This window comes from Austrofundulus limnaeus, unplaced genomic scaffold (genome assembly GCF_001266775.1).
Source record: "Austrofundulus limnaeus strain Quisiro unplaced genomic scaffold, Austrofundulus_limnaeus-1.0 Scaffold55, whole genome shotgun sequence".
In the NCBI taxonomy this organism is placed as follows: domain Eukaryota; kingdom Metazoa; phylum Chordata; class Actinopteri; order Cyprinodontiformes; family Rivulidae; genus Austrofundulus; species Austrofundulus limnaeus.
Window position 1 is genome coordinate 1453626 of NW_013952457.1, and position 15115 is coordinate 1468740.

A 15115-nucleotide genomic window follows, 5' to 3' on the forward strand; every position below is an offset into this window, starting at 1 on the left:
CACTGACTGACTGACTGAACCTTGATCTTCAAACTTTCCTTCAACTCTTATTCTGGGGTCCACTCTTCCTGTCAGTCTCAAGCTCACCATTCTCGCTGAATGAGCCTAACTGCATGATCAAGTTTCTTGCACCCATAAAATGTTTTTTGATTCCATTTTCTGAGTAATAATGGATAATACAGCAAAAAAAGATTATGTTTTTCTGCTAAACTACATCCATTAGCATATTATTGGTCAAACAATAGAGATCTAACTGCACAATGTTGCCCTGGGGCAACGAATGTAAAAGTACCATTCCTGTGTATAAATAAAAGCAAAAAATATATTTCCTCAATCAAATACRTTTCTGCACATATTTCTGCACATCACAGTATTTTTTGAACAAAATTATTTAAATGTAAACATGCTAAAAAGTTACATTTGTATCRYCTTCTGATATCAGTGTGTCCAAGCCAGCTATGGTCCCTCTAAAGGTTTCAACCCCAGACAAAATGTCACACGTTCTCCAAACTCAAATTTCATTGGTCACAAACTTGTCATCAGACTTTTAACGTGAATTTTTACTTAAAGAAAATTTAAAGGGAATGTGTGAGGGCCAAAATAGTGGTTCGTTGCCTGAGGCCAATACCATGCCATAGAGGGTTAAAAGGGAGGACATGCAGCATCTTAAATAAATAATAATGTTACAGTTAAATCAAGAAAAGGGCCTTATTTCTCTAAAAAATGTGAATCTCATCACGTGTACCATCAGTATTTGGGGTCCTTGAAAAATAATCATCCATTTGTAATCAAGAGCTTTAACAGAAGGTTCTTTAAAATCCATTGGCTGATTAATGATATTTCTTGTAATAAAAAAAGCTGTTAAATTACATTTATATTCAAGTTTATTATTAAAGAATAACACAGCTATTGAACAGTAATGTGTCTAAATACAAAGAAATCCAGGAGGAAAAGCTGTTTTATCCATCAAGCRAAGTTTAATCTGGGAATAAAGTACATTTTCTGGCTTTTTAGAAAATTCTAGACTWATCTTATTTATATTTCTCAGTATTTCCACACAAACTGTAAACTGAATTTGTTTTCAAGACAATTCTCCTGTTTGATTCTAACCTAAGCTAATAATAACTTTGTTTTCAAATATAATATAGTGTTGAATAATTTTATTAGGCACTGCCTACTTGTGTGTGTCTAAATGTGTCACAACTATGTGTACCTCCATGTCTGCCAATAGCGCAGTTAAGCTGGGCACTTTTGCAACTGCGCCGACTTTCCATAACAGGCAGCTTATGTTACTGTAGAGGCACCTTGTGCTCCACACTGTACAGCAGCACTCACGGCCTCTTTCTGTCAGACAGCTTCAGCTCCAGGACCATGGCTCAACAGACTCCCGTCGACCCCACCAAGATGGGCGTGGGTCGGGCAATTGCCGTGCTGACTTCTGGGGGCGATGCCCAGGGTAAGTGCAGGATTTGCAGATAGGTGCTGGAGGATTGTAGTGCTCAGGCAGGGCGTTTAGAGGATGTGTTGTAAATCAGAAATTTGTCAGGTTACACTCAAACTCTTTRAAAAGTCAGTGTTTGTCAGCTCAGTCTCAAATGCTGTTCACATTTAACTTTRTTTAATACAGTTTTGCTAAATGGTGTCTACAATCATGACATCTTGCTGAACTTTAAAGAATAAATGAGCAGAGCTGACACCATTTTTTGTAAAAGCAGAAATGCCAACTACATCAATAYAGTCAAAACTAAACTTATTTGACCTTTTATAATAAATGTAATTGTTCAGAATTAAAGCCAATCATTCCTTGTGATTTCACTCAGCCATCAAAGAGCCAATGTATATAAAAAAAGGAAACATGAAAAGAGTCAGGCAGACAGTCCTCTGACCTTTAACTTGATGAAGAACATGTCCACAGTGACCTTTTGAAAGGTGTGCCAGTGACCCCACACCTCTGAAGTGTGAGAGGTGAAGCAACCTACCTTTAGTTTTCTAACATTTATAAAACCTAAACATGCAAAGCTATTCCTTACCTTTCTTTATTAGCAGTCCAAATGTTTTTTTCTGTAAAGATGTTCCTCCTTCCTCTTCTTGTTTCTCTCTAGGACTTATCAGTAATGATGACTAATTTTAGAGGCATGACCTTTCTGTGGTGTATGTGTAAATTAGTGAGTAYGTCGAGGAGGTCCTCTGACTGTTCCTTCTTGTCCTCTCTTTTTTTACTTCGTACTGTAAGTGGAGATGTCCCTGGTACCCCTGAAAGTAAACCTATCTACAGCTTGTCCTTTAAGTGACCCCCCCCTCATACCCCACCACACACACACACACACACACACATTTCAGGAAACACGTGCCTGCCAACGCGGTCTGTGTTGTGGTTCCTGCTGCTCTGATCTGGTATCAGTTACTTTAACAAGTTCACGTAAAATCGATRTTATTCCTGAAATTGTTCAGATGATTTGGAGACCACTGATGCAGCTCGTCTTCAAGAGTATTTATGGCTCAAAGGCTATCAGATTAGCTCTTTCAAGTTATCAGACTGAACTAAAAGAATAGTACAGATCTTTTGAAGTGGAGTTCTGTGAAAATGTTACGAAGCTGTTTCAGTTTTTGGTTTTAGTCCCACTACGACTGACTCATTAATCCGTTCAGATTGAAGCTGTTTCTCCAAACTGCAGCTGTTCTAAGAGCTACAGATAAAATAGTATGTGTTCTTAATCGTCCATATAACGTCACTTCAAAATATCTGAATTATCATTAAAAATAAAATTGCACAGATTTACATCTAAACATAAAAAGGGAGATACGTATTTTGGTCAATTTTCTTTTAAGAGCAGGGTAAATTGATTCAAAGAATTTCTAAATTAAAACTTCTTAGAATTTGAATTAGTCAAAAATATTGTGAATAATGGAAATTTTCAAACTTAAAAGTTCACATGAGCTGATATTTGTGCACTCCTCCAACAGGTATGAATGCAGCTGTGAGAGCGACAGTTCGGGTCGGGCTGTACACGGGAGCTAAGGTGTACTTTGTTCATGAGGTAAAAACTGTTTTTATTTGTGTAAATACTGATTTAAAATCCAAACATCAAATTACCCATCACCTGAATTCACACAGTTTTCTTGTTTGTTTTTTATACAGTACATTTCTACCCCTTCTACATATTGTTTTAGCCATTTATATTTCAAAGAGATGGGTGATACYGATAGCCTATTTTTTAATTATTAAATTTTATTTACAAGTATTTTCTCAAACAAATACATGGCAATCTTTACAGTTCTTTTAAAAATATTGTAATTTTTAAATTAGCTGTTTTGTACTTGCTCTGTCTTCTTAGATACTTTTTTTTTTTATCTCCTAGCCTTTTGCTACTTTTAGTTTAGTAAGGCTTTTGCTACTTTTGATAATATGTTAACTTTTTGTGTACTTTTAGCTTAAAACTTTACTATTTTAGCTAGCATTTTGCTAGCTTTACAGTAAGTTAGCATTTTGCTACTTTCAGTATTCAGCTTCTGTTCTGCTTCTGCTTTCAGCAATGCAATTTCAGCTTCTTCAGCATATTTTACCATAGTCACTCACTCTACAGTCACGCTGCATTTCCACAGAAAATGTGTTAAAACAAGTACAAAAATTCTAAAGAAAATAGTTTGCATTTTTTGTTATTTTAAACTTCTGAAGTCTTCATTCTAAACAGCAACAAATGCTTCTAAATGAGAATGTGTAACTTTGTTTTTGCTTGAAAAATTTTGCAGCAATTAATTAATCACAAGATTTACTTCAGATTAACAAAACACCATAAGCCGCATTGAAACGCCAAGTTTCATTAAAAGGAAAAAAAACATTTGTTGGACTGAAACAGCTGCCCCTGTCAGAGTAAATAAATGCCTTTATCGTTACGTCTTGACCTTCTTCCCAGCAATGACCTCTTTTCTAGGAGGTGGGATTGAGTTTCACTGTGTTGCATGTTAACAGGGTTACCAGGGTCTGGTGGATGGGGGAGATCATATCCGTCCTGCGACTTGGGAGAGTGTGTCGATGATGCTGCAGTTGGTGAGAACAAGACTATCTTTGACCTGAAATCACAGCGTAATGCAGGGCTATTCAACTGGCGGCCCCCGCGGGTGACCAAAGTTCGGCCCGCCAGTTGGTTCATTCATCTCTTAAGCCCAAACCCCCGGTTTTCTACTTTAACTACTTTAAGTTCTTTTACTTAAACATAGACATGTTTGGTATCTACAGAAATGTCAGAATCTTGGGTAGAAGCTGGTAAAAACAATTTATATAAACACTCAAGACAGTTAAAACTACAAGCAATTAAAGATGAAATGATGAAAGTGAAAATAATTGTTTTAAAAATTTGGCAAGTCAGAGATGTCAAAATATTATTTGTGTCAAATAGGAGACATAATGTGTTCTTTTTGTTTTTGATAATGTTTCATTATCACTACTTTTATAGGGTTCTGTATGTTGAATTCACGTTTAAATGCAGCAAAATTAACTATTTCAAATGTAACAGATCTTTGTAATACTTGGTTTATTTACATAATAACTTTAATTGCTGGATGTCAGGCCCCTCAGCTGTTGGCCTGCAGTAACTGTAGCCCCTGGAGCAATTTAGTTGAATAGCCCTGGCATAATGTTTTCTGTGTTCGGTTCAGCACTGTAGGTCAGACAGTCAGTTGAATGTCAAGGTTCATTTAATAACAAGACTTTATGGATCTTGAACATGAGAGCCTCAGTTTAAAATTATCTCACCCCGTCTCCTTCCTGGCTTCCTTGTCATTCTTGTTTGATGCTGAAATATTTCCTCCTTGCTTTATATCAGGGTGGAACTGTGATTGGCAGCGCTCGMTGTCAGGACTTCCGCACCAAAGAGGGGCGCACCAAGGCTGCCTGTAAYTTGGTCAAGCTGGGCATCACCAACCTGTGTGTTATTGGAGGTGATGGCAGTCTCACTGGTGCCAACCAGTTCAGAACAGAGTGGAAAGACCTCTTGGCAGACCTGATCAAAGCTGGTGAGAATTAACCTTAAAAAAAGTCCAACACAGCTTGTATTCACACAGAACTTGCCTCAATCTTGAATCTGTGCTCAGGAAAAATTACATCAAATGAAGCCAAGAATTCCTCCCACCTCAATATTGTTGGCATGGTGGGCTCCATTGATAACGACTTTTGTGGAACGGACATGACCATCGGCACTGACAGCGCTCTGCATCGCATCATAGAAATAGTGGACGCCATCACAACCACAGCACAGAGGTACAGGACACTGTACCCTGAAGATAAAAACAGACTACAAATTTTAAGACACTTGATCAAATATCTTTCCTTCTGCAGTCACCAAAGGACCTTCATTTTGGAAGTAATGGGCAGGCATTGTGGGTAAGTATATTTTGTGGARCAGTGTGGAAAAAAACATAGCAAAAGTGAATTTATAGCTGCATCATAAAAATGTGTTGTCTTCCCACTTCTGGGATACAACAAATGGAGTCATTTAAAGGGGATATTTTTGCAAAAAATCGACTATTTTGAGGCTTATATCATCTTCTAATGTCATTCCCTCATCAAACACTTGCTGGTATAAAGCACCGCCTATTTGTACGAAGCCCCTCCCTCATTCTGCAGCCGAACTCTCACTCCACAGAGCACCCCTCCATTGAAGCATTGTTGTGAAGACATGCTGAAGTGGGAGTGCTGGGAACGAGATTCTTAAAGAGACTATGATGCAAAGTCAAATTTATTTTTGCTATATACAGCATTTTCATAACAACTGAAGGTAACATAGTTACTTGATTGTGGTATAGAGTTGAAAAGTGTGTCTGGATAATGTTAATCAATGTATTTCTTGTCCATTTTGTAAATAATGATCCTGACCATTCATCTACAGTTACCTTGCCTTGGTAACAGCTCTTGCCTGTGGTGCCGATTGGGTGTTCATCCCAGAGATGCCCCCAGATGAAGAATGGGAGCAGCATCTGTGTAGAAGACTGACAGATGTAAAAGTCTTACTCTGCGCGATTAAAATTGCATTGGCTATGGCTTCATTTTGATTTTTTATCCTGCTCCTCTTTAGCAAAGAGGCCGTGGCTCCCGACTGAATATTATCATTGTTGCAGAGGGAGCGATTGACCGCAAAGGTAAACCAATTACCTGTGACTATGTCAAACAGGTCAGTACCTCAGTATTTCCACAGTTCATTGTGGTACGGTCACTGATACAGCYGATTGCTCATCGACTGTGCATCTTTCCAGCTGGTAGCAAAGAAACTAGGCTTTGACACTCGAGCCACCGTCCTGGGTCACGTACAGAGAGGAGGAACCCCCTCTGCTTTTGACAGAATCTTGGTAATACCTCAATAAACACTTTAAACCATTTAACAGATCTGCTTTTAATAGTCTGCTTTTCTGAGCATCCCTCTGACTCTTCTCATTGGTGTGGTTCAGGCCAGCAGAATGGGTGTGGAGGCAGTCATGGCTCTGCTCGAGGCAACACCAGAGACCCCTGCCTGTGTGGTCAGCTTGTCTGGAAACATGGCTGTCAGGCTCCCTCTCATGGAGTGTGTGCAAGTTGTAAGTCAACATGCATGAAAAAACAAATGGATGAATGTGACTTTAACAATAAGTATGCACTTCCCAGATATGAGCACCAGTCATCTTAAACGTTTCATATAACTATTGATATTTGTTCAACTCCATCCAGACTAAAGACGTCACGACAGCCATGGCTGAGGGACGTTACGATGAGGCTATAAACCTCAGGGGAAAGTGAGGGATGCACCTTTGTGTTTGATTTTAAAAATCTCATGCACAGTGATTGGTTTCAAATGTCTGCTCAWTTTTTTTGGCCAACAGGAGCTTTGAGAACAACTGGAACACTTATAAAATGTTGGCTCATGTGCACCCCCCAGAAACAAAGGTCAGGAACCAGATTATTATTGTGTTAAATCAAAGCAACCTCTCTCTTTTCATTGATTTGAGAGTTATCTTTGTGAATTTGTCTTTACCAGAGTAATATCAACATCGCCATACTGAACGTGGGTGCTCCATGCGCAGGAATGAACGCTGCAGTACGTGCAGCTGTGAGGACTGGGCTCCTTCAGGGCCACCACATGCTGGCAGTGCATGACGGCTTTGATGGCTTGGCACATGGAATGGTAATGTATTTACACTTGGATAATCAGTGTATCAGTATTGTTTGGGCTTTTACTAACTAATTAAAATGGTGCTACATCTTCTATACATGCCTTCTTCCCGCACAGATCGAGCCTATTGGCTGGTCTGGAGTGGCAGGATGGACTGGAAAAGGAGGATCCATGCTGGGCACAAAGAGGTGAACCRTCTCACTGTAGTACCGACAACTGAATATTCACTGATTTGCATGAATAAACTATTTTAATATGAACTTTAATTATACTGTATTATCCWTGATGTTTCCTCAATTTGTTTTAAAGAACACTGCCCAGTGAATTCATGGAAGAGATCAGTCTAAACATCACCAAGTTCAACATTCATGCTCTTGTCATCATTGGAGGCTTTGAGGTAAGCAGTTCTTCACTTTGATTATGTTGGTGGCAGTTTTATGTTTATTCATTTCAGTGATAAAGCTTATTATCCCAACTGGACCATCGCTGCCTGAATACAGGTTTTCATTAACCTACGTTATGTGTTYGGAGCCATAGAGAGAAGTTCAAAGAAAAGGCCCACTGGAAAAAAAGATTGGTTGATCAATATGTTSTATCCTTTTATTTTCAATAAATGGTTTGATGATTCTAATAAGAAAACAAAATACACTGGGTGGAGGAAGATTTGGCAGGATAACCCAAATAACCTAGCCTGGTAAAAACCAGACCCTTGTTGTTCACTTTGCTTTGTACGAGGGTCTGGACTCTCGGCTATAGAGGAGCGATTCTTGCTGGAGGCGTGGCCTCTGTTGAAGTTTAAAATGATTGGATCAGTTGGCCGTGATGTATGTGTACACCAGCTCCACTGTGAAGGAGGCTAAGCTAAGAAGCTAACCAGAAWTYKCGAGYRCTGTAATCAACYCTACTGAGAGGAGAGAAGTACCRAGCCGAAAGAGACGACTGTAAATGAGAGCTGCTGGTTTGTCAGACAAATTTAATTTAATTTGGAAGCCTTATCARCACGGACTGGCTTCATTCATTCCTCCACTGTCATTGCTRAACTAACTAGCAGAYRCTGCGCAGAAAATCGACGTTGTTCAAAACTCYGCCTTCTGTTTGCTGATTGGCCCGGATGAAATYCTGAAGAAATCCTTGTCTGTGGGAGAAATCCTRGAYGGAGCATGGMAACTAGAATTGWGCAGAACTGCRTAGGAAGGCAAGGACCATGCTACAAATGACCAKATCTGAATGATAGAAATTCATCCAAACACAAAGTTACTCTAACTTTGTGTTAGAGGCAGCTGTGGTGCAGTGGAAGAGCAGTCGACTTGGGACAAGAAAATTCCAAGTTTGATTCCCCGCCATGCCCCATGCCGTGGTGTACTTGAGCAAGACACCAAAATTCCCAACTTCAACTTTGCRTGGGAACAGTCAATGATGATAATGCATAGCACTTTTACATTTGACATCCATTGCTCAGTTGGAAACTACAGAATCAAGCTGGCATAACATTTTTTATATAAAATAATTACATTTGATTTAATTTTATTTAAATTAAGAAAAAAAAACAAAGGATTTATAAGCATGATATGTCTTCTTTAATACCAGTAATGATTTTTTATTGTTTTCTCTCAAACAGGCATTCCTGGGAGGGTTAGAAATGGTGCAAGGAAGAGAAAAGTATGAGGAACTATGTGTTCCTCTTGTTGTTATCCCTGCTACTGTCTCCAACAATGTTCCAGGATCAGACTTCAGTATTGGCACTGACACTGCCCTCAACACCATAACCACRGTAAACTTCTCACTGACTAATCTGAAAATAATCAGTTATTTTTCTTGGTTGTTAATCCAATCGCCCTGYGTTTGCTTTTTGCAGACATGTGACAGGATCAAGCAATCTGCTGCTGGCACTAAGAGAAGGGTGTTCATTGTTGAGACCATGGGAGGATACTGTGGCTACCTGGCAACCATGGCTGGGTTAGCATCYGGAGCTGATGCTGCCTACATTTATGAGGAGCCATTCAACATTCATGACCTCGAGGTGAGTCTGTGTGTCTTCTTATGAATAGATAAATGAGATGAAGGGAAACATCCATTAGGAAGTTTTTTAAACTTGTTGATTTGTATGTAGTTGAATGTGGAACATTTGGTGGAGAAGATGAAAACTACAGTGAAGAGGGGACTCATTCTGAGGTTTGATGGAATTTCTATGAACCCCCTTTATCGTCAAATTGTTAATTTAAGGTTCCTGTCTCATCTGTTGTTGTGTTTTTGTTTTAGAAATGAGAAATGCAATGCAAACTACACCACTGACTTTATCTTCAACCTGTATTCAGAAGAAGGCAAGGGTGTGTTCGACTGCAGAAAAAACGTCCTTGGTCATATGCAGCAGGTGCTTTTCTTCTGTTTGTTCCACCATTCACCATTTTTTTGGCCAACCTTTTAGATTGAAATGTCAGTAAATCTAATTTTACTTGATAGGGTGGGACTCCCAGTCCTTTTGACAGGAACTTTGGAACAAAGATGGGGATGAAGTCTATTCTTTGGCTGACTGACAAGCTGAAAGAATGCTACAGGCATGGTGAGAACCTGAAGCCACTCAAAACATAAAATACAACATTTGCTTTTCTAATTTTCTTTGCCTTCGTGCTGATATATGCTCTGCTTCAAATCAAACGTTCAGGTCGCATCTTTGCCAACTCTAAAGATTCAGCTTGTGTCCTGGGAATGAGGAAACGATCTCTGGTGTTCCAGCCTTTGGCAGAACTTAAAAATGAGACAGATTTTGAGTGAGACTTCATTTGAACACTTTCACTGCCTTCATTGACATCAACACAGAACACTAACAACTATAACTACATAAAATGTTGTTTCTTTTAGTTGAGTCCATACAATTTATTATAGATTTGAGATACATAAAATTGATGGATTAAGAAAGTTTYAGTTTAAAGCCAAGGCTGAAGGTTGCACAAAGTAACATGTTGKTTTCACAGTGTTGTGCTCTTGTCACCCCCAAAGTCTTGGTTCATACAGTATTTAAAAATTTTATTACTATTTTAAGGATTTCTGCATTGGTTTTTGTAAAATGTTTAATATTACCACCCTCTAACTGCAACCCATGATATCTGTCAGCTACAGATAATTCACTTCACATAAACAAAAAACAAAATGCCTTTTATCATTTTACCAGATTATTCTCTTTTTGTTTTCACATTACCCTTGTTGACTGATGAATGTTGTCATCTCCAGACACCGTATTCCAAARATCGAGTGGTGGATGAGGTTAAGGCCCATCTTGAAGATCCTGGCCAAATACAAGATCAACCTGGACACCTCAGAGAAGGCTGCGATGGAACATGTCATCAAGAAGAGGGGCTTAGTTCCTTCTGTGTGATCACTGCACTTGAGCTTTCTTGTCTTCCTTTAAAGCACTTTGTAAACTTTGTGCAATATAAATAAAGAAATGCAAAAAAATAGTCTTACAATATGTCAAACTTCACATTTTTTTTCCCGAAAAAATACCTTTGCTGTGCTGTGAGATAATAAAAAAATGTATTGATTCACTAAAACTCATCAGATTTTGTTCCATCGTCAGGGGTTGTGGTTCTAGACTTTTCCAGTTCATATTGTTGATTAATGAAAAGTTTTATATTTTACAGTATAATACTTAAAGAGCAAGAAAAGGCAAATAGCAAACTTAATTTTTCTTGAGCCTTACTTTCAGTATTCTTGCAATCTGTATATCAAATGGTCCAGATCAATAGTTCTCAAAACATTTTCTCAGTTTTATTTTCTTGGACTTGGCAACTTTTTTCTCCTCTAGCCTTTCTCCTAACTACAGAAGMCGAAGGCGGCCATTTTCGGCATATAATTTTTTTTCCATGTGTATCATTACACAGACTGAAATTGCGATTGTGTGTCTTGTACAGATAACTTTCATATCAGCCCTCGTCTGGAGACGTCTGGCCCGACTGCAGATCAGCAAGCGTTTACACAGTGATTTAATAAAGTCTTTTAGTGAACAGCTGAGGGGGTTGGGCTGTCTTCATGGTCACTGAATCATGCACAAGAAAACCTTAACTCACTATCTCGAGAAAAWGGTCCTTGTTATTTTGTGATAACGACATATAATCTTGSTRTMACGAGAAAACAATGGAAAAAAWATATATGCTGAAAATGGCCACTCTCAGCTTCTGTACTCTGACATATAAGCTAAGATACACAAAAACAAATTTATGTCCTTTGAGCTGTGCCTGTTTTTCATGCATCTGCACACAAAAAAAGGCAAAATGTCGTTATCACGAGAAAACGGTCATTATTTCGAGATATCGACGTATTATGTTGTTATGACGAGAAAACGATGGAAAATAATCATAAGTGGAAAATGGCAGCTCTCAGCTTCCGTGCAATCCCTCTTCTTTTTTTTTGTAATAAACTGCACATAGGGCTATTTAAGAATCAATGTGCAAACATTTTACTTTAGTTTCCAAGTAGTGCTTGTCATTTCTCAGATGCAATGAAGGAAATTGTGGTGGTCAATCGAAATTTTTTATGAGGATGTAAAACGTTTCCTTTAAATGCTAAATTTAAGAGCTAGCACTATGAAAGAATAGCTACGTGTAAGTTAAATTTTACAAATTTAAAGAATTCTGGTGCGATTCAAATCTTTTAAATAGTAGCTCATCATCCGATAGAGACGGCTTGTTTATGTAGTTGAAAACTACAACACCCAAAAGCCTTTGCGTTTTGCGGAAGTGGATCTGGATTGGTTAGTGGAGATTTTAAAAACAGTTTCAAAACGGTGCGCGCGGTGCTGTCGGGACACAAGCCATCGGCAGTGACTATTTTGAACAGCATGCATCCATTTTTTCCGCTGTAAAGTAAGTATTTTCAGTAGAACATTGAGCGCTTTATGTGAGTTGTTGTTAATGGTTTCATCAAGTGTTGTTCTTGTTAACTATTAGTTTAAATATCCGGGTAATAACCGCGCGGCGACTGAGTATCTCACAGCCGAGCGAGCGAGGCCCGAGTTTAGCCGCTTTTGTTGAAGTAAAAGTTTGACCTCATTTAACTAAAGTATCTTTTTCAGGTGTMGACATGAAGTGTTTGAAGTTGGACGAATACATTAAGCGGGTCGCTTCTGTAGAAGAGACGGGACTATTATATGAAGACTTGAAGGTTAGCATAATGACATGAATAACAATAACATGTTGCTGGACAGTACCTGAATTTAATTGTCTTTAAATATCGTTAACTGTTTTAATGACTATTGACTGTGCTTGACATACTTTGTTTGCACAAACAAATCTGTTCATTGAAAATGACGTCTGTTTGTTTTTATTTTTTCAGAGTTATGTCAAAAGTAAACCTGGACTCCAAATCCGCACATTGTGTGACAGGATTATCAGAGCCTGTAACCATCAGCTTGGAGCTGGATCCTGTCCTCATGATCACATTAGTGCTTTAGTCAAGCTGATTGAGCTTTCTSTTCGTGGCTATGATCTTTCCACAGACCTTGTGGCTCAGAGCAGTCCATTATACATGGAAAAGATACTTTTCCACATCGTCAAGAAGCTAAGCACCCTAGATGTTCACACTCTTTGCAGCCATGTTGCTGTGTTGCTTTACAGCAGGCTTTCAACAGTGCAGCAGGTATGTTATCAACAATGTATTCAACAAGTGTGCTGTTTTTATTTCATTTTATTTTTTTATTTTTTGGGAGGTTTAACATGTTTTAATATCTGTAGGCTCAAGAGGATTACTTTGTTCTTGTACGGAGCAGCTTCGTTGTGCTTTGGAGTGGACTGTCTTCTACCAAAGACAAAAAAATACTGAATCCTCGGGACAAACTGCACTACCAGATACAGGCWTTGAGCTTCCTCTTGTTATTGGACACAGAAACTGCAGGTCCCAATTTTTCTAAAGCTCTAATATGTACAGAGGATGCCATCACTGAATTTGAAAATGGTTGTGGGACAATGACAAAGGAGGATGCTTCTTTTCTTCTCCAGGAATTACAAACTCACTTTAAAATGTGTTTTTCTAGTGAGCAAAACCGCAAAGGGATGAGCTTCAAGCAGCATCTGGAAACCTCAGGCTTTTCTGTGTTTTTGGAAATGGTGCTGCTTGCCGTGAAGGCCGTTTGTAAGGCTGGTCTTTACAGTTTAGCCCTCACCTTCTTGAATGGAATGGAGAACAAGATCCTGGACTGTGGTGGTTCTCAGTGTATACCGCTGGTGCTAGGCAAATGGGGAGTGAAAATCCACGCAGCATTAAAGGCTGACAAAGAGACTGGTCCGGCTTTGACAGAATGTGCTCGGACTTTGAGGTTCATCTCAGCTGATTTGGGTTACAGGGAAGCTCACTCAGTTCTTGAAGGCTGTAGTTTAGTGCTGTGGGCTGTTGAAAATGGACACACAAAGGGAGTGAGTGGACTAGAACTCCTGGCTCTGTTTTCGTTTCTWGAGGAGTATCAAGAATGGACAATAAAAATGCAGAACAAGGTTAGTGTGACCTAAACCTTTATTATTATTTTTTTGTTTTGTTTTTGCTTGTTGACCCGAAACACAAAAAATTACATACTTTTTCCCCTCACAGAATTCAGCATCCCAGACTGAGTGCAGTTGGCTGCAGCAGACCCTTTGCCATTGTATTTACCAAGGTTTTGTATTTGCTTATGAAAGCATGCTTGCATCACARGTGAGTATGAATCTGGAGAGTGCATTTTTCTTAATTCTGAAAAAAAAAAAAATTTAAACGAACAGAGCTCACTGCTACAAAATGTCCCTACCTTACAGATAAGAACTGGTTTTAAATATTAGTGGTATTTTTTGGTTCTCAGCTGGAGAACAGTGAGACGATGGACAGAGTTCTGCTCTACTGCCAGGCCACAACTGGGTTGTTGATGTCAGAACTTCACAAGTCATCTAATGAAAGTTTGCTCAACAAATCAGGTGACCACAATGTATCTGAATAATATCCGCCAGCAACATTAAAGCTTTCACAATTAAAATATACAGTACAGACCAGTTTCTTTGTAGCGCTTGATGGATTTTGCGACTGCACTTGGGGACACTTTCAAATTTTTCCCAATTTTTTGGACTGACTGACCTTCATTTCTTAAAGTAATGATGGCCACTTGTTTTTCTTAACTTAGCTGCTTTTTTTTTCTTACCATAATACAAATTCTAACAGTCTGTTCAGTAAGACAATCAGCTGTGCACTGTATCCACCATCTGCACAACACAACTGATGGTCCTAACCCCATTTATAAGGCAAGAAATCCCACTTATTAAACCTGACAGGGCACACCTGTCTTCAGTGTGAATCTACAACTTTCATAGTCATGAAAATAAAGAAAACTCTTTGAATGAGAAGGTGTGTCCAAACATTTGGTCTGTACTGTAGATAAATATCGATATATAATATTTAACAGTAATAACTCTTCTTCGTTGTGTGTTATAGCGATTGCGTTGAGCAACTTAACTTGCGCCCTGTACAACCGACGCCTGTATGAGCAGGGCTTCAGACTGATTGAAATCTTCTGCTTGGATCTATGCAAGAATCGTCCCGTCTCGCTGTCTATTGATAGAGTAAGTTTGTCAAAAGTATTTTTTTATGCTGATGGTGAAAGCCTTGTTTTTATTTTTTTTATTTTTTTGTACTTTTCTATTTAACCTTAAAGCTGACAGCTCCTGTAAAAAAAAATTCTGTTTTGACATAATCTAAATCAGGGGGTTCTTAACCTTTTTGACTTCGGGGCCCAATTTGTTGAACATAAAGTGACACGAGGCCCAGTCAGACGTTACCAATGTATGAATCAACATGATGATTATTCTAAATCTTGGTTTAATTTTTGTTGTATTTACATCTTAACTAAACTATCATAACTAACATAACTAAATTAAATACACTTACAGTTTACAAGTAAAACTCCTGTCAAATAATCACAAGACATGATTATGACAAACATTTTTATATTGTAACCTGCCCATAAC

General features: G+C 38.6%; 2 protein-coding genes across 2 annotated transcripts in view; both read left to right on the forward strand.

Annotated features, from left to right (window-relative positions):
- pfkmb (phosphofructokinase, muscle b) overlaps positions 1-10600 on the forward strand; it is a 14982-nt gene extending 4382 nt beyond the window's left edge. Inside the window, exons 2-23 of the mRNA XM_014009126.1 lie at positions 1356-1456; positions 2965-3038; positions 3971-4048; positions 4824-5013; positions 5092-5257; positions 5336-5380; positions 5886-5994; positions 6072-6167; positions 6250-6342; positions 6442-6567; positions 6698-6762; positions 6850-6913; positions 7005-7151; positions 7257-7327; positions 7449-7536; positions 8758-8910; positions 8995-9159; positions 9250-9311; positions 9399-9510; positions 9600-9699; positions 9802-9907; positions 10368-10600. Coding sequence (XP_013864580.1) covers positions 1372-1456; positions 2965-3038; positions 3971-4048; positions 4824-5013; positions 5092-5257; positions 5336-5380; positions 5886-5994; positions 6072-6167; positions 6250-6342; positions 6442-6567; positions 6698-6762; positions 6850-6913; positions 7005-7151; positions 7257-7327; positions 7449-7536; positions 8758-8910; positions 8995-9159; positions 9250-9311; positions 9399-9510; positions 9600-9699; positions 9802-9907; positions 10368-10512 — 2340 coding nt within the window. The 5' untranslated portion in view covers positions 1356-1371 and the 3' untranslated portion in view covers positions 10513-10600. The remainder of the gene's footprint in view (positions 1-1355; positions 1457-2964; positions 3039-3970; positions 4049-4823; positions 5014-5091; positions 5258-5335; positions 5381-5885; positions 5995-6071; positions 6168-6249; positions 6343-6441; positions 6568-6697; positions 6763-6849; positions 6914-7004; positions 7152-7256; positions 7328-7448; positions 7537-8757; positions 8911-8994; positions 9160-9249; positions 9312-9398; positions 9511-9599; positions 9700-9801; positions 9908-10367) is intronic.
- Positions 10601-11913: 1313 nt separating this feature from the next.
- Positions 11914-15115, forward strand: part of espl1 (extra spindle pole bodies like 1, separase) — a 17167-nt gene continuing 13965 nt past the window's right edge. Inside the window, exons 1-7 of the mRNA XM_014009127.1 lie at positions 11914-11998; positions 12208-12296; positions 12468-12770; positions 12866-13621; positions 13716-13817; positions 13960-14071; positions 14583-14710. Of these exons, the coding sequence (XP_013864581.1) occupies positions 12216-12296; positions 12468-12770; positions 12866-13621; positions 13716-13817; positions 13960-14071; positions 14583-14710 (1482 nt within the window). The 5' untranslated portion in view covers positions 11914-11998; positions 12208-12215. The remainder of the gene's footprint in view (positions 11999-12207; positions 12297-12467; positions 12771-12865; positions 13622-13715; positions 13818-13959; positions 14072-14582; positions 14711-15115) is intronic.